Raw genomic sequence first — 26976 nt, 5'->3', positions numbered from 1 at the left:
AATGGCCGCATAATCTTCCACTGTTCGATGTACATGTCCTTTTAAAATCTAGGCTCATCATATTTTAAAGCTTATCCATGTGCAACAACAATGATTTTCCTTAAACATCCTTCTCTTTCCACCCCTCCCCCACTCCCACTCCCTTTACTTTGTCAGGCTGATTATTTGAGCTTGTAGAGGCGGAATTTCATTTTTAGAGCATCCTGTCCTTATAGAATTATATCCCCTTCTAGAATCTCTTGCCATGGGATCACATGACCATTCTTTCCCTCAACACATATCAGTTGGCTTTCCTCAAATCAGATTTTGTCCGATGCTCCCTTCTTTTCCTACTGTCAACTCTAGAGATGGTTCTTTCTCCCCAGATCCCCATCACTTCCCTTTTGTCAGTTTTTCTTTCTTGGTCAGAATTTATCAGCCTGGAATGGTAGAAAGGGCACTGGGCTGAGAACCTCAGTTCCCATCCTAACGATGACTAGCTGTGTGACATGGGAAATTATTTAACCTTCCTGGGCCTTTTTTTTTTTTAATTTCTAGGAGGGAATTGGATTAAATGATCTCCATGGTACTTTCCAACTGTAAAATGTGATGACACTGAATCCAGAGTAGCAATTTCCTTTGCTGCTTCTTTTTCCTTCTAAAAGGTAAACCATTGAGCAAGGCAGATTAAGAATTTATCAACCTTTGCTTTTGAAATTCTTTTTGACAAATCAGCCAATATTTTTCATCACCTGTTATGTGTCAGGCCCTATGCTAGGTTTACAAAAATGAAAAAGATGGGTCCCTGCCTTCAAAATAGTCATAGTTTAGTAGAGAAAACAAACATTAAAAAATAACTATGATATGTATAGACTCTAAATTTGGGTCTGCCACTTGCTGACTACACTAAGTAATTTGGGGCAAGTTGCCTAACCTCCTTGGCCCTAGGTTCCTCCAGGTTATGAGCTCAGCTGCCAGAGGTACATTGCCTGGGTTTGCTTCTGCCTTCCCCATCACTTGTAGCTGCCTAACCTTAGGAAAGTTCCTGAACCTTTACACTTCATTTCCTTATCTACAAAATGGGGACAATGATAGAAGCTTCCTGCTTAAGTTATGGTGAAAATTAAGTGAGTTAATACATGTAAAATTCTTAGATGGGTGCCTAATATATAGTAAGTACTTAATGTCAGTTGCTGTTATTGTAAGGATTAAATCAGTGGGTGTAAGTTAAGCATAGTGTCTGGTACCTTAATAGGAACTGGATCAATTTTAGTTATTATTATTATTTCGACAATAGAGGTTTGGATATATGGCTACTGGAACACAGAGAAAGGAGAAATGAATACTGCTGAGGGAGGAGCTAGCAAGGTTCTGGTATACACTGGGGAAACTCAATCCAGAGAGGCTCGAGGGACTTGGCCACGGTCATATATATATAGGACGTGAATCACAAAGCCAGGATTTCAACCCAGGAGATGTCACCCCCAGTTCAGCGTTATGTTAGGGCCACTAATGCAGTTAATATCCACAGAGGCATATGGGTGTAGATGGGCCCAGCCAGACAGGCCAGGCAGCCACCCCCGCCCTTCACGCTCTTATGTACTCATGGAGTATTTAGAAGCTGGGGTTGGTCAAGGATACCAGGTGGTTTGACAGGGCTGGAAGGCTGGGCAGAACCTAGTCTTGCTCAAAGCCTAAGTTTTGGGCTGGATTGCCAAGGGCTTCTTTGTGCCCTCCTCTTGAGCTTAGCTTGGGGTTCCTGGCCGAGGCAGTCTCACAGATTGTCCAGTTTGAGGATGGGAGGCAATGGGGAATGTCATCCTTGGACAAACAGTGTTTCCTCCAGCACGTTCTCCAGCCCCTCCCAGCACACTGCACACCCCTTTCCTCCTCTCTCCTCCTTTTCCTATTTCTCCTTTCCGTTTCTGCCTGCTTCCCATCACCGTGGCTTCCCCTGTCTTTCCTCCCCTCCTTTTACTACTCCCTCCTCTCCTCATTCCCTCACTCTCCTTCTCTTTCTTTTCTCCTTCGCTCCCCATTCCATTAATCCTTGCTCTTCTCCCAGTCTGGAAGGCAGCCCCATTCCTCAGCATCCCACACCTCACTCCCTGTTCTCAATCTGGTGGGAGGGCCAGGGTGGCAGCCCAGACCTCCGTGGTCCTGTGCTGCCGTGGGGGTGGGGCAGGGGCTGCACAGGCCGGCTGCCCTGAATGACAAGCGGGGATATTGATCGCATTCTGAACTCAGCCCAGCCGATAGAAGGTAATTAATGACTCCATTTGCCTCAGTACCGAGGAGAACAATTGAGTTTGAAACTGCAACAACTGGCAGCTGGGGAGACTGGGGGTGGCCTGGGGGTGAACCCCTCAGAGAGGGAAGGCAGTGTTAGAAGAGCTAAGGCAAGAAGAGAGAGGGCAGCCAAGGCTGCCAGTCCAGAATGATATGGAGCAAATGTTTGCATAGAGCCCCCACCCCAACCACAGCTGGCCTCTGACTCCTCCTGCTCCCCTGGCCCCCTAGGGGTTGAGGCCGATCACCCACTGCTCCCCCCGCCTACCCCCCCTTTTCTCTTCCTGTATCGGGTCATTTTCTGTCTGCGGATGAACTGAGTTACTCTCCCCGGGATTGCTTCTTTGCTGTGTAATCTTGCCCATGTTTTCTATTCTCCCTCAGCTTGCTTCCTCATTTGTAAAATGAACTAATGGTATCTCTTTTGCAAGTGTTCTGTGAGGATTAGAGATAATGTGTGTAAAGCACCTCAAGCCTGCCTAGTACATAGTTAGTGCTCAATAAATGATGATGATGATGAACTTGGATGAAGAAGGCACATTTGATAGAGTGGAGAGGGCTTTGGAGTCAGACATCTCTGGGCTCAAATCTGCCCTTTGCTACTTACTAGTTTGATGATGTTGAACAAATCATTTTGCCTCTCGTCTAAAAAATGAGAAGAAGAATCATGCATACCTCGTAAAGTTGAATGGATTTAATGAGTGTATGCAAAAGCCCAAATGTTGTCACTTTCCCCGTAGACAGGTAGATATGTGTATCTGGGCTTAGAAAACTGAAGTTAATGTAGTTCTTTACTATATTTTAAAAGAATTCCTCTCAAATGCCTCCTTCCTTCTTCTGGGGATTTGTGGGCAGCCCCTGGGCAGCCCCTCTTGACTTGGGGGACTTTGATGGGCCTTGGTGCTTCCCCACCCAGGAAATGCCATTATTGCATTCTGTCTGTTACCATCACCCCCACTTACCTTTCGGTCAGTGCACAAGAATTTCTTTTGTCCCTGCAGTGACTACTTTGGGAATTCAAGTAGAATGTCAACACACAAGGAGGACAGAACATTTCAGTTTTGTCCTTTGTCCCTAGCCATCATCCCTAAGACATGGTGTTCAGGGACTACCTCCCTCCCCAAGCTGACGAGACCTCACTGGACAACCCTACTCATGGTTGGCCATCCAGAGGGTTCTGGCCTGGGGTCAGAGAGGTGGGCGGTAAGGCTCTGCTCCAGGGCAGCCCAGGAATAGATGGGGAGTGACAAGGCTTAGTGAATGAGGAGATCAGATGTTTTTGTGGAGGAGTAAAAGACATTTTTATTAATGATTCTAGAAGTGGTTCATGCTTATTGTACAAAGCCTGGACAGTATGGAAAAACTTAAGATGAGAAGAGAATAATTTGCTCATGATCAAGAAGTAACCACTGCGACCATGCTGGTGGCTCTCCTCCCAGTCAAGAAGATCTTTTGTCTGAAGTTCTCTTCATCTGCGTGGAAACTGGGGCCCCACTGCTGGAGCCCATGCTCTGGACATTGGCTGGGAGGCAGCTGCTGCTCTTTGCTGCTCAGTCCACGGCTGTCCGTGGTGCACCTTCTTTGGGCGGGCTCCCAGGTGGATATGCCCTTGAGCTAGCCACTTACCCTCATTTAACCTGCACTTCATTTACTCTGAGCCTCAGTTTCCTCACCAGTAAAAAGAGGATTATAATCCCTACCTACCTTGGAGAGTGGTTAGGAAGCTCCAGTAATCTGTCTATGAAAGCTTCTCTTTAACCGCTAAGCATATAGGAAGCGGTCAGAGGAGAAGACAGCGTGAGCCTTTGTTCCCCTTGGAAGAACAATATACGTCAAAGTTTTAACTCAGCAGTTTGTTTAATTTAATTAATTTATTTATATCCTGCTTCTTTCCAGAAAGGACTTGTGATGTGCACTCTCCTTGAGAGTGCTCATGCTGTAGTGGACGAAGCACCTGGAAGGGGCTCCCGTCCTGAGAGTCCTGCCACCTTGTTGTATGACCTTGGACTGGTCACCTCCCCTCCCGCCCCTCTCACCCCCCAACCAGCTAGTTTTCATTACTGTGAAATGAAGAATATGGACCAGGTGTCCCCTAATCATTCTGGCCTCAGTCTGTGCTCGGCCAGCTCAGGGACCATAGGCCCTAGGACCATAGGACCATAGGACCATAGCCTCAGTGTAGGGAGGGTGCAAGGCAGAGAAGTGGGGATGCTGGGAGGGGAACCATGTTCCCAGATAGGGCCAAGTGGCCCTCAGCTGGGGCCTTGGGTTTGGCACCCAGACAGCAGAGTTGAATGATGTCTAGGGCAGGCTCTGGAGTCAGATCTAACTTCACATCCTGACATTTACCAGCTGCACAGCCTTGGATAAGCTACTTAACCTCTCTTCACCTTGGTTTCCTTATCTTTAAAATAGGTATGACGGTACTTACCTCCTGGGGTTCTTGGGGGGATTCGATGGCATGTAATAAGCTCTCAGTGTTGTCAGCTGCTAATGGATGATGGCCGGGCAGGGGACAGCAGGAGAATGGGGCTGACTCCTTCTCTAATGGAGACTGACTAGCACATGGCCGCTTACTTGCTCTAGAGGTGTTACTGGACCTACAGCAACCACATTTTCCAAATTGAATCTGAAAACATAGGAGAGTGGGAAAGAATATTGGAAATCAGAATTGTTCCAGAAAGCTCAGGACATATGGCCACCACACTCCAGCCTTCTTCTTGGAGCCCTGACTTGTTATCCCATCAAGGTGAAGGCCAAGGGCCTCCTCTCTTTATTTAGGAAAGGCCTTCCCTGGAACCAGCTCCCAGCACAAGAAGATAGACCTATTTTATCTCAACTGTGCTCTCTGTGACCAGGGCCTTGGTGTGGGGAGTCCAATGTAGAGGCCATTTCTGGGCCCTGTTCTCAAGCAACCTCTGCCACCTGCTTTGGATGGCAGTTCTGCAGCTCCAAGTTTAAGTTCTGCTCTTAACTAGGAACATAATGTTCTCTGTCCCTTGGTTAGAGGCACCATAGGTGGACACAATGGTGTTGACAAGGGTGGGAAGGGCCTCCTACGGACCAGAGTTAATGCTGTTAGAAACCCACAAGAAGTGGGGGCATGTGAAGAAGGAGCATCAGGCTGCTCAGGGGCCTGCTGGGGGGTTCTTCCCACATCGTCTAATAGCTAGGATTGCATGGGACTTGCCTGACAAGTGACTGGGTGACCAGGGGTGCCAGGCCAGTCCACAGACCTTCTGCCAGGGGTCTGGCTTTGATTGCCACCCAGGAGAGCCTCATTCATTCATTCAATCATTCATTAGTACCAACTCTTTGCCCAGCTCCGTGCCTGGCGCTGGAGTCACAGAGATGCATTGGTCATGGTGCCTGGCCACAAGGAGTTCACGAGGGGATGGATGCTATCTAATTACACACTTTCCTTCCCTGCTCACTCTGAAGCCTAGATCAAGACTTGCTTCTGCCTCATCTCTATTTTAGCCCAGCTCTGCCAGAGAGCCCTTCAGTATCTGGGCCTACCAGTGTTTATAGCCCAGTTCTATCTCTCTACCTCACTGTCGCCTCTGAGATTCTACCCTGGGGAAGTCCCACTCTGAGCTCTTTCTCTCCATTGTCTTGTGGAGGACCCTCCAAGTGACTGGCACTGACAACCGCTTCATTTCCTCTTCCTTTTCTATTCTTTCTTCTGTGTTCCCTTTTCTTTTCTACTCCTTCTCCACTCCTTTTCCTCTTCCACACCCTACCCTCCAAACCCACCCCCATCCAGGCCCTGGACTGCCCTCTTTTGCTGGATACCTAGGCTGGAGGAAAGCAGAGCCAGCTGGTTTTATTCCTGTGGCAAGTGCCCTCACCCCAGCCAACACCTCCCTAGGCTTCCAGCATGGGAAGCTTTTTCTCTTTCTTCTCTCTCTTTTTGCCCTTCTGCTGCTTCTGTGCCTCCTCCTTCCCTGAGCTTCTCCTCCTTGCACCTCTGACCCCAGTGTTCTCCCAGCCTCCTTTCCTCCCTCCCACCCTTCCTCATTGCCTTCGTAGGGTGCCACCCCATCCTCTGGAGAGAGCCTGTGAGAGCCTATGGGCCCTGTGGCTGATTGGGAGGGCTGCCTCCCTATCCCCGACAGTAATGCCACTGCCTTCTCCCTGCTCCTGCGCCTCTCCTCCCTGTTCCCCTGGAACTTTCTGTGTGCTCTTTCGCCATTCTTGATTACTGCTGCCTTTCCTGCCTCCTCATCATCTTCCTTCTCCTTTGGGGAGTTTCCTCAAGCTTCCTGCAGCCTCTCTTGGGGGTTCTCTGCATGCTTTCATCACACCAGTTTGCTTTCCTGCTCCTCTAGCACCTTCTTTCTCTTCCTCTCCCCCACCCCTTCCTTCTCCTCTTTTTTCCTTTCCCTGCCAGTAGCAGGCTTCCTGTTGCCTTTCCTGCCTCCCTCCCCCTTTCTCTCTGTTGCTGCCTCTGTAACCTGTCTTATCACCAGGGCCTGCGTATACAAAAAAATAAATAAATAAAAAGGTCAGTGAGTGGAGGGAGCAGCAATAACCCCTAAAACAGTACTATCAGTGGAACATGATTGATCAATTGAATTCCATAGCGGCTGAAAAATGTGGGATTAAGTAGTGTATTATACGCACAATGAGTTGAGGCATGATGTTCATTTCAAGTTCATTTCGCCGGCCTCTGCCACCAGATCAGGCAATCAATAGGGGCAGCAGATATCATATATCACCTCTCTGCGGGCTGGGGAGAGAGCACCATAATCTCTCGCAAATTTAGAGTGACAGATTTGTCAAGATCTGAAGGGCCCCAGAATAAATGAAGGAAAAGAGACTCCTCCAGCCAGTGACCTGAGGACAAAGCTCCAGTTCAGCCCCTACACACACACACACACACACACATACACACAGGCTGAGCCACGCCACACACAGGCATATACACAAATCTACTTAGGGTCATGGTATGAGTCTCCCCACACATATGCACACACTCATGCACAAAGTGTGTGAGCACACACAGACAAATGCACACTTTACTCCCTAGGACCCATTGGTGACACTGCAATAACCACACACAAAGATACTCACTGCCTCCTTCGGCCCTGTGAGCAGGGCTTTCCAAAAAGATAGGAGGACTCCAGCAAGGGAGAATTAGACACGGTAGAACATGCAAATAGCTCCAAGAGGTGGAATTAGAATGATGGCACATCCTTGAAAGAGAAGTAGGCACAGAAGAAACATGGGGGTTGTGTGCTCACGCTCCCCATGCAATCCCACACATAAACACACATATCCTTTTAGGAAGGTTCTCACTCTGTCACTTACACATACCCAGACACTTGTTTATCTGGATGTTTATACATGTACAAATGCATATACACAGAAAATACTCACACAAAAGGGAAAAATAAATATGCCCCACCCTAACTCATATAGAGAGACACATACACCCTCTGAGACAGAAAATCATTCCAGAGACATTACAGAGAAAGAAACATGACAACCAAGTTTTGTGTCCATAGGAACATAGGGAACATAGGAATACCATCAAGGCTGCCCCTGTGTCTGTCTGTCCACCCCAGACTTAATACACACACAGAGACACACACACACTTTCTTTGCTTTCCCACCCCCTCCAGAATAGAGAGGAGGGAAGATAGGAGACCCCATCTGGAAAGCAGACCCCCATGCTCCATCTGGGAGGCCAGCAAGAGAGGATGGCTGCAGGTTGAGGTTAATCAATATGTAATATTTTCTATGGTCTCCCGAATGATACTGTACGGTGTTACTGTATATAATGCAATATTGATTAGATCATATCGTATAATCACCTATAAACTGATATATATAACAGTCCCAGAGGAACACCCTGGGGCCTACAGCACAGGCTGGCCCCAGGCCCAAGGCTCCCCAGCTGGTCTTGGGCTGAGGGAAGCCAAGGAGTGGCCAAGCTGCATCCAGGGAGGACCCAGCCTCGGGCAGGGGAGTTGCAGGGTGGGGGTTCAGGGAGAGGTGGCAGAAAACACTCTGAAAACTCCAGTGAACCCAATGCGGGAGGGCAAGGACAGGAGGCAAGGCTGGTAGAGTGGTGAGAAAGCTGGGTAGAGCAGGACATGGACAGGCCAGGCCAGCAGCCCCAGGGAGTGGACACTAGTGTGGCACCACTGTGCCCTTTCCTTCATGGAGTGAGTCTCAGCTCCCTGTGGAAACCTGCAGGAGGAACTAGGTGGCCAAGGAGCTGGCCTCTGATGGAGACCTAGCCAGAGTCCAGGTGAGGGACAGAGGCTGAGAAGGGCGGCCGGGCACAAGAGCATCCACAAAGACCCTGTCCTTCGTCTCTGCCCAAGGCGGTGTTTTACAGCTCACGTTCCTCCTGCTGTCCTCCTGCTCCGGTCTCAGTCATGACCCAAAGCAAATAGAATGCCTCGGCTTGGCTTTCAGAGCCCCTCCTCCCTCAGTGGTGAAGTTAATTACTTCGCTGAGTCTCCATGTTACACTCAGCCTCGGAGATTTGATGATTTTCCACCCTTGGAGTCAGTGGAACTGATATTCATCTCAGAGCCGAGTTCAATTCTCCACAGGCTCCATAATGCTGGTCCGAGACGCTCAGCTCCTCCCCCAGATTGACTCAGGCCCGGGAACAGAAAGGGTTCAGGGGAGACACCCCTGGGCAGACAGCCCTTGGGAGCCCCTGTGGCTCCACCTCTGCCTAGTCCTTCCCGCCCTCTGTGCTATGACAACTTCCTTTTCTCTTCCCAGGTCCTTCAGAGGCTCTGGCTTCCTCAGCCAGATCTCTGAGGCATGGCCAGCCCCTCCAGCCTCAAAGCTGAGAGTAAGGGGGTCCTCACAGGGGTGCAAAGCCCTGGGGGCTGAGCCAGATGCCTGCCCCATTTGCCCACTGCACTGCTCTGTGCCTCTGCTGGCCTGTGCTGATGGCCTGAGTGTCCGTGTGTTCTCCAGATGTGTCCGAGGGCTCAGTCCCCAATGGAGACTCCCAGAGTGGCGTGGACAGTTTGCGGAAGCACTTGCGAGCTGACACCTTCACCCAGCAGCAGCTGGAAGCTTTGGATCGGGTCTTTGAGCGTCCTTCCTACCCTGACGTCTTCCAGGCATCAGAGCACATCAAATCAGAACAGGTGAGGAAGGAGCTTTCTACCTGCAGAAGTGGAAAGACGCTGGGCAGAACAGGCCTCTGGAGAAAGTGCGTATGGATCAGCCATGTGCACGCCCAGCATCGTGTGTGCTACATATAGGTGCACTGTGTGTGTGCTGTATGAACACACTCACAAGAGGACATTACGGAGAGTTAAGAAAAATCATTAAGGTATATAGTAATTAGAAATGATCAGTTCTGGGTGTGAGTATGGCCTTGGGTAAGTCTTATCCCCTTCCGGAGCCTCAGTTTCCCCATCTGTAGAATGAAGGGCTTGAACATATGATATAACAGGTCCCTTCCAGCCCTGCCATCCGTGCTTCTGGCAGGGCACTCAGGAACATCCTCTTGCCCTGTCCCTTAACAAAATGCCCACGAGGTCCTACAGAAAATCTGTGCTCACCCAGTGTCAGGAGGAGAGCCCACTGTGCCTGCCTCCTGCTCCCCAATCCAGCTGTCCAGTGTGACCCTAGGTAGGCTGACAGCCTCTCAGACCCAGTACTTCCTACAGATACAGAACAGTCCAGAACCCACAGCATGGGATGCAGCCCACAACACACCAGCACAACACACAACGTAGAAACATGTATCTCCTGACTTCCTCACATTTACCCGTGTGCACAGGCACTCCACCCACCTGCTTCCTCCCCACCACACAGCCCGAGGTGCTCACAGCACAGCCCGCCAGCCAGTAGGCAGGCATCCCTCCAGACCACCAGCCCAGCACACCTCCAGCACCCGCCTCCACCCACACATCCGTGTAGCCCCCCGTGCACACGCTCAAACACGGGAGCACACACCCTTTCCTCCCACACCTACGGCCCAGGCCAGGCCCACAACCGCAGCACAACAGTCTGCTGTGCTTGCACACATTCACGCACATGCACACACCAGCGCAGCCCCACAAGCTCCACACGGCACAGTTCCGCTCCAGGACTCCACGAGCTCCCAGCTACTCGCCTTTCTCCCCGCCCGTCCTTTTATCCCATAAGCTGTTTGTCTTCATAAAACAAAAATCAAAAGTCTTTTTAAGGTGCCCTGAGCCATAAACCAACAAAGGAGGAGCCGGCCGAGGCGGGCGGCTCAGTGCACCCTCCCCGAGTCCCCGGCTGTATTACAATGAATAACCTTTATTTACTTTCATTAGACTATTAAACACCAGCACAGTCATTTTTCCCCCTGAAACTCGGAGCAGGGCCCATAAAGCAAATCCGAAGCCTAATTGAGTTCATTTTAATTTCTCTCCGATCACAGCGAATTACTCTGGTGATAAATCAGGGGGCAGCTTCACCCCCAGTAGAAGGCCTAATTTGCAGCTAATTACAAAACTGATTTCTACAGGAAGATCAATACGAGAAGGAATTGGAAATGACGAGGCAATCCCATCCAGCCAAGGAGGGGAGGGGGCCCTCTGGGGGGGGGGCCAGGAAGCGGAAGGGAAAAAAACGGACCCAAAAGAGCAGAAAATCAGTTTTAATTTAACGTAATATTAATCAGAGCAACTTTTCCTGCTTTGTGTAGGCTCCTGGTCTGCCCAGCTCTGGGGTCTGGCTTGGCGGTGGCTGCAATAAAAAGGCAATTACCCGAGTGTTTCGGGCAGGACACCCTTTCAGAGTCAATGACCGGCCCCCTCCCACCCTTCTGTTAGCCATGTGGACTCTCCCCCTCCCCAATTTCATACCCCAGTGCACAGGCAGAGAGCAAGGGGCCCGTGGGGCTGTCTTTGTTTGTTTTTAAAAAAGGGGCGCCAGCACCCGATCCCAGCCCAGCAGTGCCAGGCTGGAGGCCCCACTAGGCCCTTCCCCCAGCTACTGCCTCTGCCATCGTGTCATGGTTCACCCCTCCTCCCCAAGGGCCCCGCACTCCAGGGGGTCCTTAAGACACCCCTTGCCTCTAAGCAGGGGGATCCCCACTGCTACACTCCGCCCTTGGGGCTTCTTAGGCAGGAGATGCTACAGAAGTTTCAAGGGTGCTGGGCTAACCACCGATAATGTATAGGCTGCACCTCCAGCTTCACGAAGTCAGTTCTACCCCCAGCCACACAAAACTCTCCATCATCTGCCGAGCTGCCCCGCCCTCTCTCCCCTCCCTCTGCGAGGCCATCTCCTTCCACCCCATCTGGGAGGGCTCCCCGGTCCTCCTCCCCATCTGCACACTGAGCCCTTTCTCAGTGGCGTGTGTGCGTCAATAGAGAGCTGTCGCTTTTCTCTCTCCCCCAGGGGAACGAGTACTCCCTCCCAGCCCTGACCCCTGGGCTTGATGAAGTCAAGTCAAGTCTATCTGCATCCACCAACCCCGAGCTGGGCAGCAACGTGTCAGGCACGCAGACATACCCCGTTGTGACCGGTAAGGCGGCTTCCAGGAGGGTGGGGGCACTGCTTTCAGTGGGGGTGCCTCAGTCTATGCCATCTGGGGCCCAGTGTGACAAGTGGGCCTCTTGCCATGATATCTGCAGAGAGTGAGCCTCCAAAAACCAGGGTGCTTCCTGAACAGATGTGTGCAGATGTGAGAAGAAAAAACTGTGGTCAGGGTCCCTGTGAGCTCTAGCTTGGAAAGGTCAAAGCCAGAAGGGGATGTTGCTGGTTCTTTCTGCCCTTCTTCTTGCCTTGCTCTTTGCCTTTTTTCTTGCCTCCACCAAGGTGCCCAGAATTGTGAGCCTCTTGCTGGGATGTGTGCAGAAGAATGCAGAGGGTAAATAGGCCAGCCTGGCAAGAATGGAGCATGAGTGCCCAGTGTCCAGCCTCCACATTCCTGTGCTCCCAAGGCTCCTGGGGGACCTGCTTTCTCCTCCCTCTGGGCAGCCTGGGTGGCTGTGGCTTCGGGCTTCAGGGCATGGCAACTAGCTCTGTGGTTAAAGATAAGCACAATTCTTCTAGCCCTTCCGCTTCCCAGAGAAATCACTAAGACCAAGGTTTGATTTCAAGGCCAGGTGGGGTCAAGCCTATCCCACAGCCAAATGCAAGGGGAGGGGTACAAATCTAGACGCTCCCATGGATTAGGAGCTGCAGAGGCAGCTAGAGTGGAAGAAGGCCGAGGTGTGGTGCAGGGAAGGCCCAGCTGATGAAGCTCCAGGCCACAGAGCTGCAGGCTGTGGAAGGTGCCTGGCACTGCAGTAGGGTTTCCGGGCCAGGAAAGTGCCCAAGTGGGAGAGACACACATTGAGGTGTTATTAAAATTCACCTAATTATCCTGGAGTCACTAAAGCCAATGTGCCGTTTGTTCCTTGGGAGACAGAATGATTGAGAAGGGTCTTGGTGGGGATTGGGAGACACTGAGGTGTTACCTGCCGAGTAAGGCGAGTGGAGGCAGCCTGGGGACCTGGCAGCAGGGCTGCAAGCAGCCGGCATCACAGCCAATGGCAAAGACAGGGAGCAGGCATGGCCCCGCTGTAGGATAGGGCCCTGGGTCTGACTTTGAGCTGACCTGAGCATGACTCAGGCCTGAGATGCGCCACCCAGCCTCCAACAGGGGCCTTGTTGTTAGCTGTCCCAGGTTCCCTTAAAAGGTGTCCTGGTACAACTGTTTCCAGCCTGGACAGAGTTGAGGTCTTGGCTAGGCAATCAGAGGCTGCATTCTAGCAGTGCTGGAGAATTGGACGGGGCTTTTGGGAGTGACAACTTTAGCCGGGTTCACCGGGTCAGGACATAGTCTATTATCAACTGGCCCCTGGTATGAATGAGTCCTCCTTAGCCCAACTAGGAAGCCCTTTGAGCTGCTGGGTATTCTGACCAAAGGCAGAGAGATGGCCCAGGCCAGGCCTGCTGCCTTCTTCCTGATATGCTGAGAGCAGTAGCGGTCACTTCTTAAAGGTCTCCCACCCCAGGCAGCTGGCGAAAGAGAGCCCAGGAGACATTTCTCTAAGCCCAGCTGTGCTTCCCGTGCCCCGGGCCACAGGCCAGAAGGCAGGGCTTTCCTGGGGTGGAGAGATGGCTCTTCGGAGTAGGGTTCCTGCTGCAGGAGAACTGGGGCTGGTGCAGAAAAGGGCCTCCACCCTGAGCATCCCCCGCCCGCCTCCCCCTCATGGCCCTGGAATGGTCCCAGCTCAGCCTGGGAACATCTCCGGCTGATCCATCTGGATCCAAGTGTGAGAAAAGTTCATTTCAGACCCAGCTTGACATTCCCAGGTGGCAAGTTAGCACTAACATCTCAATCTGAATGCGACATTTCAATCAAGCGAGGAGTAACAAAAGCAGAACCATTAACATTCGGAGCTGTTCACCAGTGGTAATGACGGGGAAACTCGCTCAGAGACTGGAAATTACCAAAAAAGAGAGAAGTGTGTGGAGAGGTGGGGGAGGGGAGGTGGGAGGGGGCGGGGGCAGGGACGGATTTTTCTACACTTAGGCCAAGATCCAGTGTTTGGATTAATGGTTCTATTACCCGAGAAAGGGCTGCAGATTATGCTCATTCTTAAAATGTTTTTGCTGGCAATTAAACGGCTGCAGTTATTGATCTTTGTTGATTTTATGTCCTCCTAATTTGCATAATCTATTAAAGATGAATGATTCATGATGTGTTTATTATGGGGACAAACAGAATTTGCTGGAGGTACTGTCAAGGTGAGAAATGGGGCAGTGCCCAGAAACTTCATGGGCCATCTCAGAAGTGGGTCCAGCGTGTTGGCTTTTGGGCCAGGACTTTCTGGGTAGCAGTGAGCAGTGATGCAAGGAGAGCAGAAATGAGAGAGGTGGGCTTTGGGTGAGTTTTTCTAGAAAGATGTTGGCATCTGTGCAAACTGGGCTCCAAGCATGGCTGGGATATGGGAGAGGCTTTGGGTGTATTTGTAGAAATTCCCCTCAAAGATTCTTAAAAAGTTTATTTTGTTGGAGAATATGAAGGGCTTTGGTGGAAGAAGCAGAGGGGAGGCCCTTTCGGGTAGATGATTCTGGCCAGGTGTGTGCTCACAGCGAGAGAGCAGGGAGGTCATCCTGTGCCCACGGCCTGGCTTGGGTGCACCAAAGTGTTTAAGGAGCCCTCCTGACCCCCCACGTCTCAGGCACCCAGCTCATCTTCTTCCCTGGGGGACAGGAAGCTGAGGCTGCAAACCTTCAGGGATGAGTCCTGAGGAAACTGGCCCAGGAATGTCCCAGCCCAACCTAAAGAGCCGACCTTATTGATATTCCTGCCACCTCCTGGCGCTGGAGGCTGATTTCAAACTTCACCAGCCACTTGATACAGCTGTTCCACAAGGTCAGGACTGAGAGGAGAGAGGAGCCTGGACTATTATGTGGAGGGGAGAGTGGGGCCCAGTGGGCCAGGACACAGCTAATCACATTGCAAGCAAGGGTGGCTGCCAGAGGCTGGGGCTTGGCCCGATAGCCTCCCCTCCCCACCTTCCATCATGGAACCAAGGAGAGAGACTGATTTTTCTGGGTAGTGTTTGCAAGTTCTGCCGAGATTTTAATTTCACTGCATCACAACTCAGCAAGCTGCCAAGTCAAGCTGGTTATTTAAATTTATCACCCACTTTCCCTTCCGCCGCTGGGCTGCTCTAGCTCAGCGGCATCTCTTCTCTCCAGCCCACTGCTCTAGACTGCTGGTCTGGAACAGAGCCGAGTCTCCCCTAAGTGATAAGGAAAAAGGGACCAGCTAGATGAGAGAGTGGGTTGGGGGTACTTTGGGCCAGGCTTCCTCAGGTTGACTGCTGTGGCTGGTACCTTCTACCAACTTCTTATCCTTCCAAAGTAGCCGACGGCGGGCCACCATCAAGCCCTCGGAAGTCCCAGGGATCTCTGGGTCAGGGCCTCTTCAGTGAGGACTCTGGCTCCAACTGTGTGCTGGTGCCTTTATTCCTTCCTGTCTCCCATCACTTTAGAAAAGATCCTCTTCCCCATGACCTCCTCACCTTGACCCCTCCCTTCCTGTGCCTGTCCAGGTCTGCAGCCATACAGGAGCACGAGGGACACTGGCAGTAATGTTGATCTGGGAGGAGAATATGAGTACTAGTTTCAGGACTCCTAAAGTCACTTGGAGATGCTTCTGGGCATTTAGAGAGTCCCTTGGCCTGGTGAAAGTCCACCCTGAAGGTGAGATTCCCTACCCTGGAGGCCAAATGGAGCAAGACGGTGCTGGAGGCAGTCAGGGGTTGTGCAGAGGCTCTCCATGTTCTCTCTAGAAGGCGAGGACTACACCGGTCCCCAGAGCTGCTGCACCAAGGGAGCTACACTGGCCTCTAGTGGGCATCACCCCCAAGCACTGGGAGAGCTTTCTGCAAGTGTAGTTCTCGCCACCTTCATTTGAGTCCCAGAGAAGTAATGGAGGAATGAGATTGATGTCCAGAAACAAGGCAGGCTGAACTCACCAAAACACAGCTGGATAAAATATAACAACAAGAATTGTTAAGACACAACCAAACCTCACTCTCTGGTGCCAGAAATAGAGGGAAACTCAAAGTCAGAGCCACATGTGAGACTGCTAGCATCACGCTGAAGGTGGACCCTAATGGGGGAGGCTGGGGTTGTCACACATCAGTCTAGAGACATGACCTTGAGCCCAAGAGAAGCAGGAAGCTAGAACTGAGTATTACCCTACATAAACCCAGGAACAGAGCAGGACTACACGACCCATAAAGGGAAACACACCAACTCATCCCAATGGCCCAGGGAGGCTAGTGAGGGAAAAAATGTCTCCATGAGAAATGGAGATCCCAAACCTGACCCTGGTTCAGAGCCTTAATTTATACCATGAATATGTGGCAGGAAATCCCAGCCAAGAACTTACGTAAAAATTTGTCCAGGATAGTAAGCCACTCAGAAACCCCAGCAGGAAGAAGGGCAAACCTTCTCTGTAGAGACATTGTACAATCCAGGGCACATGGGACTCCCACAGAAAAAAAAATCCACTGCTGAAGATGAGCTCACTATAAAAATTACACACATCATGTGAATACGGACTATCACGAGGGAGAGTTAGCAGAAGCAATAAATAGGACAATTAACACCCCCAAGAACTAGAGATCATAGAACACTCCAAAAGCAACTACAAAATAAGCGTGTTTAATATTCTAAAAAAGATCAAAGAAAAGTGTGTTTTGTGTTTATGACAAATCTGATCCCATCCCCTTTCCCACCACCGTTCTGCAAATCATCAGATAATGGAAATCAAAAAGAACAAAGACTGAAGACCACACCTATAGCTTATTGTTTTGGGGTCCAGGAGCCATGGAAAGAGCTGAGCCTCGGGCAGCCCTGAAAGGAGAGCCTGTTCTCTGCTTATCCAAGCTCCCAGACTGGGAGTCTCAGCAGAGGATCTTCCCTTTTCTTTGGAAAAATGTCTGAATGTTAGAGAGCCAGGGACAAGGACACTACATCCTCCCTGGTGAAAAAAGAGCCTTGTTAGCTGCCCCACCCTGGGGGCGAAGGGGGATGGTGGTTTTTATTCAAGAGCTTGGGAGAAACTTCTCTTGCTGCCTAGAGACTGCAGCTCTGAGGGAATCTACAGCTAAAATCCAGGAAGAAATGTGGATGCTGCCCAAGAGAGAAGTGCCCAAGGCGAGGAGAGCCAGCAGAAGATGCTGGTCTCTTGGAAGCTGGCAAATTTGAACAGAGGTGGGGGAGGCCAGTAAGGCAAAGTTCAAAGCTAAAAAGCAGAGGCTGGCCCCCGGCATCCTGGGGGCCCGTGAGGGCAGTGTGGGCTCAGCTTCTGAGAAAGAGTTGTGAACTCTTGGAGGCTCAGACTCCTTGTCCACATCTGCGATGATCAGCGAAGTGGCCTTTTAGCAGATGGAGGTGTGGACCCTGGGAATCCCTCCTCCTACCACTCAGGGAGTCCTGAGGACCTCCAGAAACTGCCTCTTTCCTGTAGTTAACAACCCTCTTCCAATGCGACAGCATTTCCCTCCATAAAACAAACAGCTTAGCCCTTGGCCAGCCCCTCTGGGGGAGGAGAGGGCAATAAAGGCTGAGAAATGTTTCTGAAGGAGGCTGGGAGCCTCCTAGCCTTGTCTGTCGGCTCAAAACCCCTGATTAGCTAGAGGAATTTAGGACACAGACATCAGAGTTCCTCTCCAACCTTGAAAGGAGAGGACTAGGGCAACTTTGACAGGGCAGCAAGTCAGAGCCCTTTACTGTGGAGGCCAAACTGAGCCACAGGGCCCCTCCTCAGCACCCACGAGCCCTAGACTCTTCATCTAGGCTGAGAAGGCCCAACAGTAAGAAGCTAGCCTCCTCCAAACATCCCTGAGGCCTCCAGCCACATCCCCAAGGACCTCCAACCCCCAGCCTCAGCTCTGATTTAATTATGGGGGCATTTCCATAGCAATGAGACATTGACAGATAATACCGGTGCCCTGGACCTGCATCAGAGGGAGTCAGCAGATCAGGACTCGTTCCTGTCCTCCTTTATCCAGTCCACCTCTAGAGGGGATGGATATTGAAAAGAAGGGGTATTAATCCACTCTAGGACTGGGAGAGTCAGGTCAAATTTGAGCAGAATAAAAGCTGTACCACCCCAGTTTCCAGCCTCAATCCCACGTCCATGTCTGTGCCCAGCAGCCATCCCAATTGCAATCAACTGCCCTCTCCCGCAGGATGCCTTGGGCAGAAGCACGTTGGGCTGCTAATGGAACTAGAGAGGGGAGGAGCGACATGGGGAGGATGAAGAAGATAGGAAGGGTTCCCGGGCATCTTAGCAAAGATTTAGTTCCATGGTCTTCTAAGCTGACCTCAAATTTGGCCCATTACCTTGGGGCTTCCTCTTGACTCCTCTCTTCATCTCTTCCCTCCATCCATGAGACCCAAAGCCTGAGCACGCCAGATGGACTGTGCTTGGTCTTCCACACCACGGTCTCACTAATTTATTTAGAAATCAGAGAGAGAAGCCAGTTTGAATTTGAATCAAAATATTTTCAAGAAATCAATGATCTTTATTTCAAGTGTGTATAGTAGCCAACTCAGGCTGATAGAGGGCTGCCTAGCAGGAATCATTGGGCATTGCTTTCATGATTAGCTAGGTCATCGGCAACCTTTCAGCTGCTGGAGATGTTTAGAGATGCTTGGGGTGTCCCAAAGGAGAATTCTCCAAAAGGGGGATCCCCGGCAGTAAGTTTGTTTCCTCCATTATTTTGCACTTTCTAAGAAGAAGATATTGGCTAAATAAAGTCAATCAATCCAACCTTTTCTGAATGACCAGGAATCTTCAATAGTGGTGTCTCAGTGAATGTTACAGGTATGTATTGGGACCAAGGGCTCAGAAATGTCCTGATGGCCTCAAAGCCATCTAGGCAAGACCTTAAAGCCTGTTTCCCCCAGAGAGCTAGCCACCCCCCAAAGTAACAGGAAGACCCCCCCACTCCCTCCCCAGAGTGATCAGAATCCTTCCTTCCCCCACTATTAGCTGTAGCCTCAGGACAAACAAGCCAGCACTTTTTCAACTCTGAGCTTTGGGAGGCAAACCCTGCTACTATTGTTACTTCTGAGAGGGCTTTGCCGCCTTCAGCCTGGAATCCTTGCCTCTCCTCCCGGGTGGCGGGTGGCGGGTGGTGCTGGGCTGGCAGGCAGGGAGGGAGGAAATCCCGGGGCAGGCTGGGGAAGCAGCCTAATGCTCCAGCAGCTTAAGTGGCCGTTTTCCTTGGGATTAGGGTTTCACTTACACAGAGCGCCTGAAAAACGCTGCGCTTTCGGAAGGATTAGAGCTGACAATTCAGTGCTCTCAGAGAACAAAATAAAGCCAGAGAGGAACTGGGAGAGCTGGAGTCTTGGGAGACTGTGCAAACAGGTTTAACCTCTGCCCACCCAGCACGAGGGGCTCTCTTGCTGGGAGCCCATCAGTGAGCCTGGGCCTGGCCTCTGGAGTGCCAGCCCCTGCCCAACTCCAGCCTTCATTTGCAATTTGCTAATAGAGCCAGAGAAGGCAGCAAGGAGAAGTGAGAGGAGGGGAGGGCTAGGGTGTCTTCCCCTCTCTCTGAGCCTCAGTTTCCTCCTCTGTAAAATGAGAGAGCAGGATTAGAAGATAGCCAAGTTCCCTTTCAGCTCTTTGAAAATGTGATTCTTCCCAACTCTCCCTAGCCTTAGCCCAGGATCCTGAGGCTGCAGCTCCATCCATGGTCCAGCTGTGTTAGACGGAAGCCTCCTCTTGTGGGGCCCTAGGCCAGCAGGTTACCACAGCCCAGATGTGGGCAGTGAGCTGGGAGGAGAAGGGGTGGGAAGAGCATGACTGGTTGTGTCCAGCTGGTTGGCTGGTGAGATGCAGTCCTCACTGAGCCCACACAGATCTGGGCAGCATCCCTGCCTAGGACACTCCAGGGACTAGAGGTCCAGCTGTCAGCGGGAAGTAAGATCAGCTAGAAGAGCAGCTACCCCGAGCTGCAGCACAGCCCCCTCTGCTGGAACCCAGAGCAGGCAAGCCTCAGCATGAGGAGCTGTGGGGCCAAGACAGTGCCTAGGGCTGGGGGCCCTCACATAGGTACCCCTGGCCAAGAGGAGAAACCTTTGGGAAGATTTGTAAACCTGGGAAATAAGAAACAAAATGAAATACGTAGAAAACTCTTTCCCTCTCCTTTTAAAGCATCTGTTATAGATTTAAAATTTGTTACTTTAGTGCATTATATATAACTTGGATTGGTCATAAAATGATCATAATTGGTATAGTAAATATAAATGTACAGTATATTTAGGCAGTAATTACAAATTTAATAACTGTGTATTCTTGGAAGTATTACAAATGCTTGCATCAAATGCAGGCACAGACTGCCAACCTTGAAGCAATCTAATGTCTTCATTTTCACCACCTTATGAGAAGCAGACAAAACTTGAAGAGAGGATAGTAAAACAAGAGTTATGTTTTCCTGCCTTAGGGTCCTCCGCAGTGTCAAGTAGATAGCAAAAGTGCTCATTTTCAGAGAAGGATGCCGAGGAAAAGCATCTCTAAACTCATTGAATATAACTTTTGCTGTATACATCTATGTCTAATAAGTCTCATTGTCTGAGCCATCACTCAGAGTAGTCCTGCTTCTTGGCTCCTTCCTTCTTATTATTTCCTTGGTCTTCCCAAGGCTGACATTTTCCTTGACATGGGATAATCTCCTCTGCTCCTTCATATGTTATTTTGCTGTTCTTTGTGTGATCTTCTTTACGGGGACAGTTCACACAGTTTCAAATAAATCAATGTCTTTCTTATGCCAAAGAACAGAGGTTCTTTTGGTCTTATAAACAATGCTTATTAATCTTTGAGTCATGAATACTTTTGAGAATATGATAAAAACCATCTAGATATTATATATGTATACCTATAACATTTTATGTATAGCTTTATATGGACTCCCTGAAGTGTATCTATGGAGTCCTACAGGATAAGTGAACCCCAATGTAAAACCCTTGCTGTAGAAAATGGAAGAATCTGAAATATGCAGGAAACAAGAAGCAATGAGATGTTCTGTTATAGGAAGGATTCACTGAGCATAGGCCCAGGTTACTTTCCTGGACCAAATACCTATTTTCTGGGTCTACAACATTTGAGAATGTCATTCTAGGATCAATTCCCAAGTATACCACTTGTCTGTAGTCCAAGATCTGCCATCTACTAGCTGTGAAATCTTGGACATAATACTTAGCCCCCCTGAGTTTTGGTTTCTCACCTATAAAATGAAAATTAAAGACAGATCAACATCATAGGTTGATATGAGGATTCGATGAGATAATACACAGAGAACATTTAGGATAGTGCCTAGCATCTAGTGGGCGCTCAATGCATACTCGCTAGTCCAGGTGCAAGTAAAGACACAGCTCTGCCCTTGAATCTTAGACCTGACAAAACAGCATAAATTATCTGATGACTGAAATTTTTCTAATTTCTTAATAAAGTCTTTCCCTTTGCTTCTCTCTGTACTTGTAAGAGGAACTACACTTAGATTCTCCAGAACGGTTGATTTGATCTGGCCCATTTGGTAAGGAATGTCTGACAAAAGTGCACTGTCTGATTCAGATGCAGTGATTGCTGCAGAAATTGGCTTTAGAATCTTCAGGGACTTCTGCAGTTGAACTGAGAAGACATCCTCATCAAGTACAGTGCTTGTAACACTTCTGGGTACTTTAAGATTCTCAACTACTACTGTTTCTTGAAAAGCCTCTTTGCTTTTTAGAAAACTCTCAAAGGAGATTAATACTCCACCCCTGGAGTTTTACTACAGACTTTCCGTGTCAGTATTTTACTCTTTGTGTCCTGTTTCTCTTGCCTCAGCTTAATAACAGGAGTGACAATATGAGATTTTGCTTGTGGGATGACTTCTTTGCCTTTTCTTTGACTCTTTTGGGGAGTATCTGGCTGCATGTTATCATTAAAAGGCAGTGTGGTACAGACACAGCTTCAGACTTCGGCTTTATCATTTACTAGCTGTGTAGCCATGGGAAAGTCATTATGCCTCTGTGCCTCCATTTTCTCAACTTTAAAACAAAGAAGTTAGACTGATCATCTCAAGAGCTCTTCTATCTTTAAAACTTTGTAATTTTAAGAAGCAATATCCAACATGAAATGCCCATCCTCTTGTAATCTGTGGGGTTTTATCCATTTGTGACTCTTGGTGCTGTTTTCATGTTACTGGCATTGTCAGTGAGCAAAGCAAATACTTTACTGCTTCCTGTCTTCTGTTGGATGACACATATTTTATAACTGATGTATTCTGCCGTGTAGCTGTTTTCTCCTCTTTCTGTGCTTTTGCTTGTTTGTTTTAAGGACCTGGCTGTGCTGTCTTACAGTTTTAGAGTTTGTCTCCGCTCCCATTTGTTGATACGTCTGTAGTAATGCAAGGCCCAGCGCTCTGTCGGGTCTTCCTTGCACAGATTCCATTACCCATTCATATTTTCTCACTCAAAGAGGCTTGCTCAAAGAATGCTGCTGGGCAAATGGTATGACAGTCTTAGTAATTTGAAAACTTCCTGCAGAATGTGTTTTCCATTATTGACAATGGTGTTCCAGAAGAATATATAGCTCTAGCAAGGGTTTGGTCAATTTTTTCCTGCTCTTCAGGTGTCACCTGTGTGCTAATGAAGCGATTGAGAGTGTTCTGTATGCAGTGGCTTGCACCTTTGTTGGCTCAGGGGTCCTGAATGGGTGCCTCTTTGTGGTGATGATGATATTACAGAATCTGTAGCAGCAGAAGCACAGCTGTACATAGAACAGCAGGATCCCGCGCTCTTCCTCATCACCGGCCTCTTCTCTCACATTTTAAAAACGTCTGCATAGCACTTCCCAGATTCAGTTTTTTAAATAGAACTTGGAAACGCGCCTTTCAATCAACAGTTCAGTGGGTACCTTTCAGCATGCAAAAGTTTCTATATGGTGGAAGTTGGCCTTACCATTTCACAAGAGAAAAAGCCCATAGAAATAAAGATTGCAATAGGGGTGCCGCGAGGTTAGCTGGAAACACCTGTCTAGTCATCTAGCCTTTCTTCCTCTCTCCTGAAGCTGGGTAGGGATTGTGTGACAAAACCTTAGATTACAAGGAATTCATGTGTGACAGGTTGGAGGAACCATGCAGCTGAAAATCAGAATTCAGATGCATTGAAATTCCTGTTTATTAAGAAGCGTATACTTCTTTTCTGGCTGCTTTGTAGATGTTAAGAGCACAGGACCAGGAAGAATTGGGTTTCTGCATCTTTCTGATTTCAAAACCTCTGCCTCTTCCCTACTCTCCTCTGTCTTGGGCCTTTTTTGACCAGTAAATGCCATATTATTAATCTCTCTAGGGACTGATAGATGTTGCTGTCCTTGCCTACTTCAGGTCCACTCCGCTGAGAGATGGTCAGGAGAAGTGCACCTTTTATTGACAACAGAAGTGTCAATGAAAGAAAACCCACAACAAAGCAAACACAAATTCTTCCTTCTATCTCTCTAGGAGTCTGACATGATCTCTTGTCTGAGAGTTCTACTCTGTTGTTTGTTCTTGAGTTTTAGGAAATGTAAGATATTAACCATATTAGATAGATATAGAGGAAGATCATTCTATTGTATGATAAAGCTGAGTCACGATACACGAGTCCCTCACTGTAAATCTTTCATAATCCTATAAAAATTCATAATCCACTGTGCAAACCATTTTTAGAGAAAAATCAGATTCCAACATTTACATTTTGTCCCAGCCTTTACCTCTTCATAGGAGACCAACATAAATGAAACATATAGAAAACAATATAACTCACCTGGAATTGGCTATAAGTGAAATAGAGTGATAGAGAATTAATCAACAAGGATTTATTGAGCACCTACCACGTTCTCAACTCTGCAAGACAGAGCAGAAGACAGGACCCTGCCTCAGTTTGTTTATGATCTGTTTGAGGAAGCAAGCCATAATGTGAAACAACAGGGCTGATGCATTACGAAACATAATGACATAGTAAACCATGGAGCACGGCCACTATGAAGTTCAGAAGAGAGAAAGCTCCTTGGTGAGCAGGGATTTTAAGGCTTGTGCTGGAAGGAGAGGGAAACTATGAAGAAGAAGAAAATGATACCACAAAAGTACAGAGGTTTCACAGCACACAAGCCAGTGAAAACAGCCAAACTAAACAAAGAGGGGTGAGAATGAGAGCTAAGAAAGTTGGGTGGGGAGAGTACCTGGGAGGTTTTGGAAGCCTGGCAGGGTTTAGATTCAAACTGTAGATACAGAAAATCAATGACAGCTTTTACAAGGGAAGTGGTTTGATGAAAGCAATGTTTCACGAGGACTAGCCCAGCATCCACATTTGGGATAGACCGGGGGGAAGGATGTGAAGCAGGGAATTTAAGCAAAAAAAATGTTGTGGCAAACAAAGGACAGGTGCTCAGGAACTGAGCTAAAGAGGTGGTGGAGGAAATGGAGACTGCAAGATATAACAGACGTTGCAGAGGAGAATTGACAACACTTGGTGACTGACTCATATAGAGGGGGAGGAAAAAGGCTATAACAAGAAGGATCCCAAAGTATTTGGTCAGATGGTCTTCAGAGGGTCCCTTCGAGAAGGAAGAAGAGTCTGCTTTTATTCCTGTCAGGTTTGAGGTGACAGTGGGACAGCTAATGAGAATGTACAGCGGGAAGCTGGAAATGCAAACACCTAAGGTGTATCTCTGTCTACTTAGGGAGGGATGACTCACTCAGATGCTTTAAGGTAGGAGTGAGCAAACTCACAGGTCTCAGAAAAGTAGGGGGTAAGTTCGCCTTCGAGGGCAGAGTGGCAAGGAGAGAGAGGCACTTTGGAATAGCCATCGGCAGGATGAGGACTAGGGCAACTGACGACAAGCAAGTGAATTTGCCCAGATATGCTTCCTTCTATGACTTCCTCCAGCCACAACTTGCCTTCCAGGGCTGGACAGAGGCACTAGAGTGGGAGAGGTACTGGCTGAAGAGGAGGATAAGGTGAATCTGGAGGAGATAAATGGGAGCCGGGAGACCCAGGAGAGGATAAAGTAGTCTCTAGGGCATGGGAGTGTGGGAGAGGGGAGAGGGTAAATTATTGTCATTAGAGATTGGAGCATACTAAACTGCAAAAGGAGGTGGTGACCCCTTCATGGTGATGGAGGGGGCAGGCAAGGAAGGGAGGTCGCTCAGGTGCAGCTGTGCTCCAGAGGTGATGTCTGTGGACCATGGGTATCTCCCTAATATTGACTTGCTCTGCCTTCACTCCAAGACACTGCTAAGGAAAGCCCTGTCTCCCACGCTCCAGACTCTAGCTAGAGGCCTCCAGGGACAGAAGTCCAGCAGCTGGTTGGGGGAACAGGTTTTGCTCATTGGAACTTGATCTGATCCACTTGCACTGTTGGCTCAAAGCTCTTGATTCGCTTCAGGGATGGTTTTCTATCATTTAAATGCCATAAACACTAACAGCAAAATAGCCTACTGGCTGGTCCCCTGCTCTCCACACCTGCCAGGCCCAGCACCTGCAGCTCCACTTGGAGAGGACAAGGAATACCCATCAGCCCTGTGTGAGTGGCGGTGGGGTGTCCTCCAAGCGTGAAGGAAAGTTAGGTGTTAGAGAGGGGAGAGGTGAGCAAGATGATGAAGGTCCATTTGGCTACTGGAGAGACCGCAGCCGAATATCTTGCTGGGAAGGAGGAGTAAAACCAGGTCATTGCCCTCCCTTCTCCAGCTGGGTTTGGGCTACAGAGAGCCATAAGCAAAGGCAAACACACACACACACAAATGCACAGAGACACAGAGCTACACAGAGCAGAGGTGCATACACTCAGCTGATCATAGGACAAACATTTAGGTAACAAGCTTAGCCACATGTAAAGGCACACGTGGACCTGCTCAGTCAGATGTACCCCCACATGTCTGCACACAGCTCTTTCTTTTCCGAGAGTTTCCTTTCCATGGGGTACCCTGGTGTGAGTAGAGGCAGGTCCCTCTCTTCCAGGCCTCACCCCTTCCCCTTTGTGTTTTTCCAGGTCGTGACATGGCGAGCACCACTCTGCCTGGTTATCCCCCTCACGTGCCCCCCACTGGCCAGGGAAGCTACCCCACCTCAACCCTGGCAGGAATGGTGCCTGGTAGGTGACAATGCTGCAGCTGCCTAACTTAGGTGGGGGTTACTAAATTGTGGGTGAGCTGCTGAGTGGTCTGTAGTCTGAGGCTGGGGGTGGGGGAGACCCAATATCCCCTCCCCCAAACCACTGCCCTTCTATCCCTTTCTCTCCCTGGGGCTGCAGTGGATCCCTCACCCTCTCTCTTGAGCAACCCCGGGCGGGAGCTTGCAGAAATGCCCCCTTGTGTGCACCCTACTGCATGTCATGGCCCCCACCCCAGTGCCCACCCACCCAAGCCTGTGCCCAGGGAGCACTCAGCCTCAGCTCCGCCCTCAGTGCCCCAGCCCACCCCCAGCCAGCTGACACTGCTTGGAAGAGCCTGCCCTGGTTTCCATGGAAACTTGGAGCCAAGAACCATTTCTAGGGGCATGTCAGTCATTCAGACAAAGCCACCCTGGTCCACATCAACCCAGAGGAAAGACTAGTGTCAAGAACTGACCCCACACCAGGGAGAGGAGGGAGCTAGTCCCTAAGGAAAAAGGAAGAGAGGGCAGGCTGTGGCAGGAACCAGAGACTTTGGCTTCAGAGAGACAAGCTAGAGCACCCCCACATCTCAGAGGAACCTGGGCCCTCATTGCTCCTGGGGGCTCTGACCCATCCCCTGTCTGAGAGGAGGTGGGTTTGGGCTGTATGGGTCAGAGAGGCAGAGGCAGTATTTAGGGTCTGGTGACTGCAGCTGGAGGTTGGGCTCTCCCCAACCCCTCACTCCAGATTGGGAGCTGGGCTTGAAGCCAAACAGAGTTGAAGCTCCTATTCGCACAAACACCAAAAACTCTTGTCTTAAGAAGGTTGAGACTGGGCCTGCAACACACTCCCGCTGGCTGCCCTCTTGTGTGCCCATTCCCTAAATCTCAACTCTCATGGGAGGGGTGATGGATAGAAGAGGGTAACTGGACCCACCATCCAGGGATAGCCCTGGGTAAGCAGGCTGGGGCGGGGGATGGCAAAGGGGGAGACTGCTGCAGGATGGTGTAGAATCGGGACTGAAGGGAGTTAGCGGAACTGGGTAAGGAAAGCCGGGAGGTGTGGGGGGATTCCCGCCCAGATTTGGGATGAGGGAGTAGAAGTGTTGA

General features: G+C 49.7%; 1 protein-coding gene across 14 annotated transcripts in view; it reads left to right on the top strand.

Moving 5' to 3' along the window:
• Positions 1 to 26976, top strand: part of PAX2 (paired box 2) — a 90903-nt gene that overhangs the window by 59809 nt on the left and 4118 nt on the right. For 13 of the 14 annotated variants that reach the window (XM_070485222.1, XM_014841914.3, XM_014841910.3 and 10 more), the window contains 3 exons: positions 9217 to 9392; positions 11629 to 11755; positions 25766 to 25867. In XM_070485222.1, the coding sequence (XP_070341323.1) occupies positions 9217 to 9392; positions 11629 to 11755; positions 25766 to 25867 (405 nt within the window). The other variant, XM_070485190.1, reaches the window with a different exon arrangement.

This window comes from Equus asinus, chromosome 2 (assembly GCF_041296235.1).
Source record: "Equus asinus isolate D_3611 breed Donkey chromosome 2, EquAss-T2T_v2, whole genome shotgun sequence".
Taxonomy (NCBI): Eukaryota; Metazoa; Chordata; class Mammalia; order Perissodactyla; family Equidae; genus Equus; species Equus asinus.
This window is presented reverse-complemented; position numbering and strand designations above follow the sequence as displayed.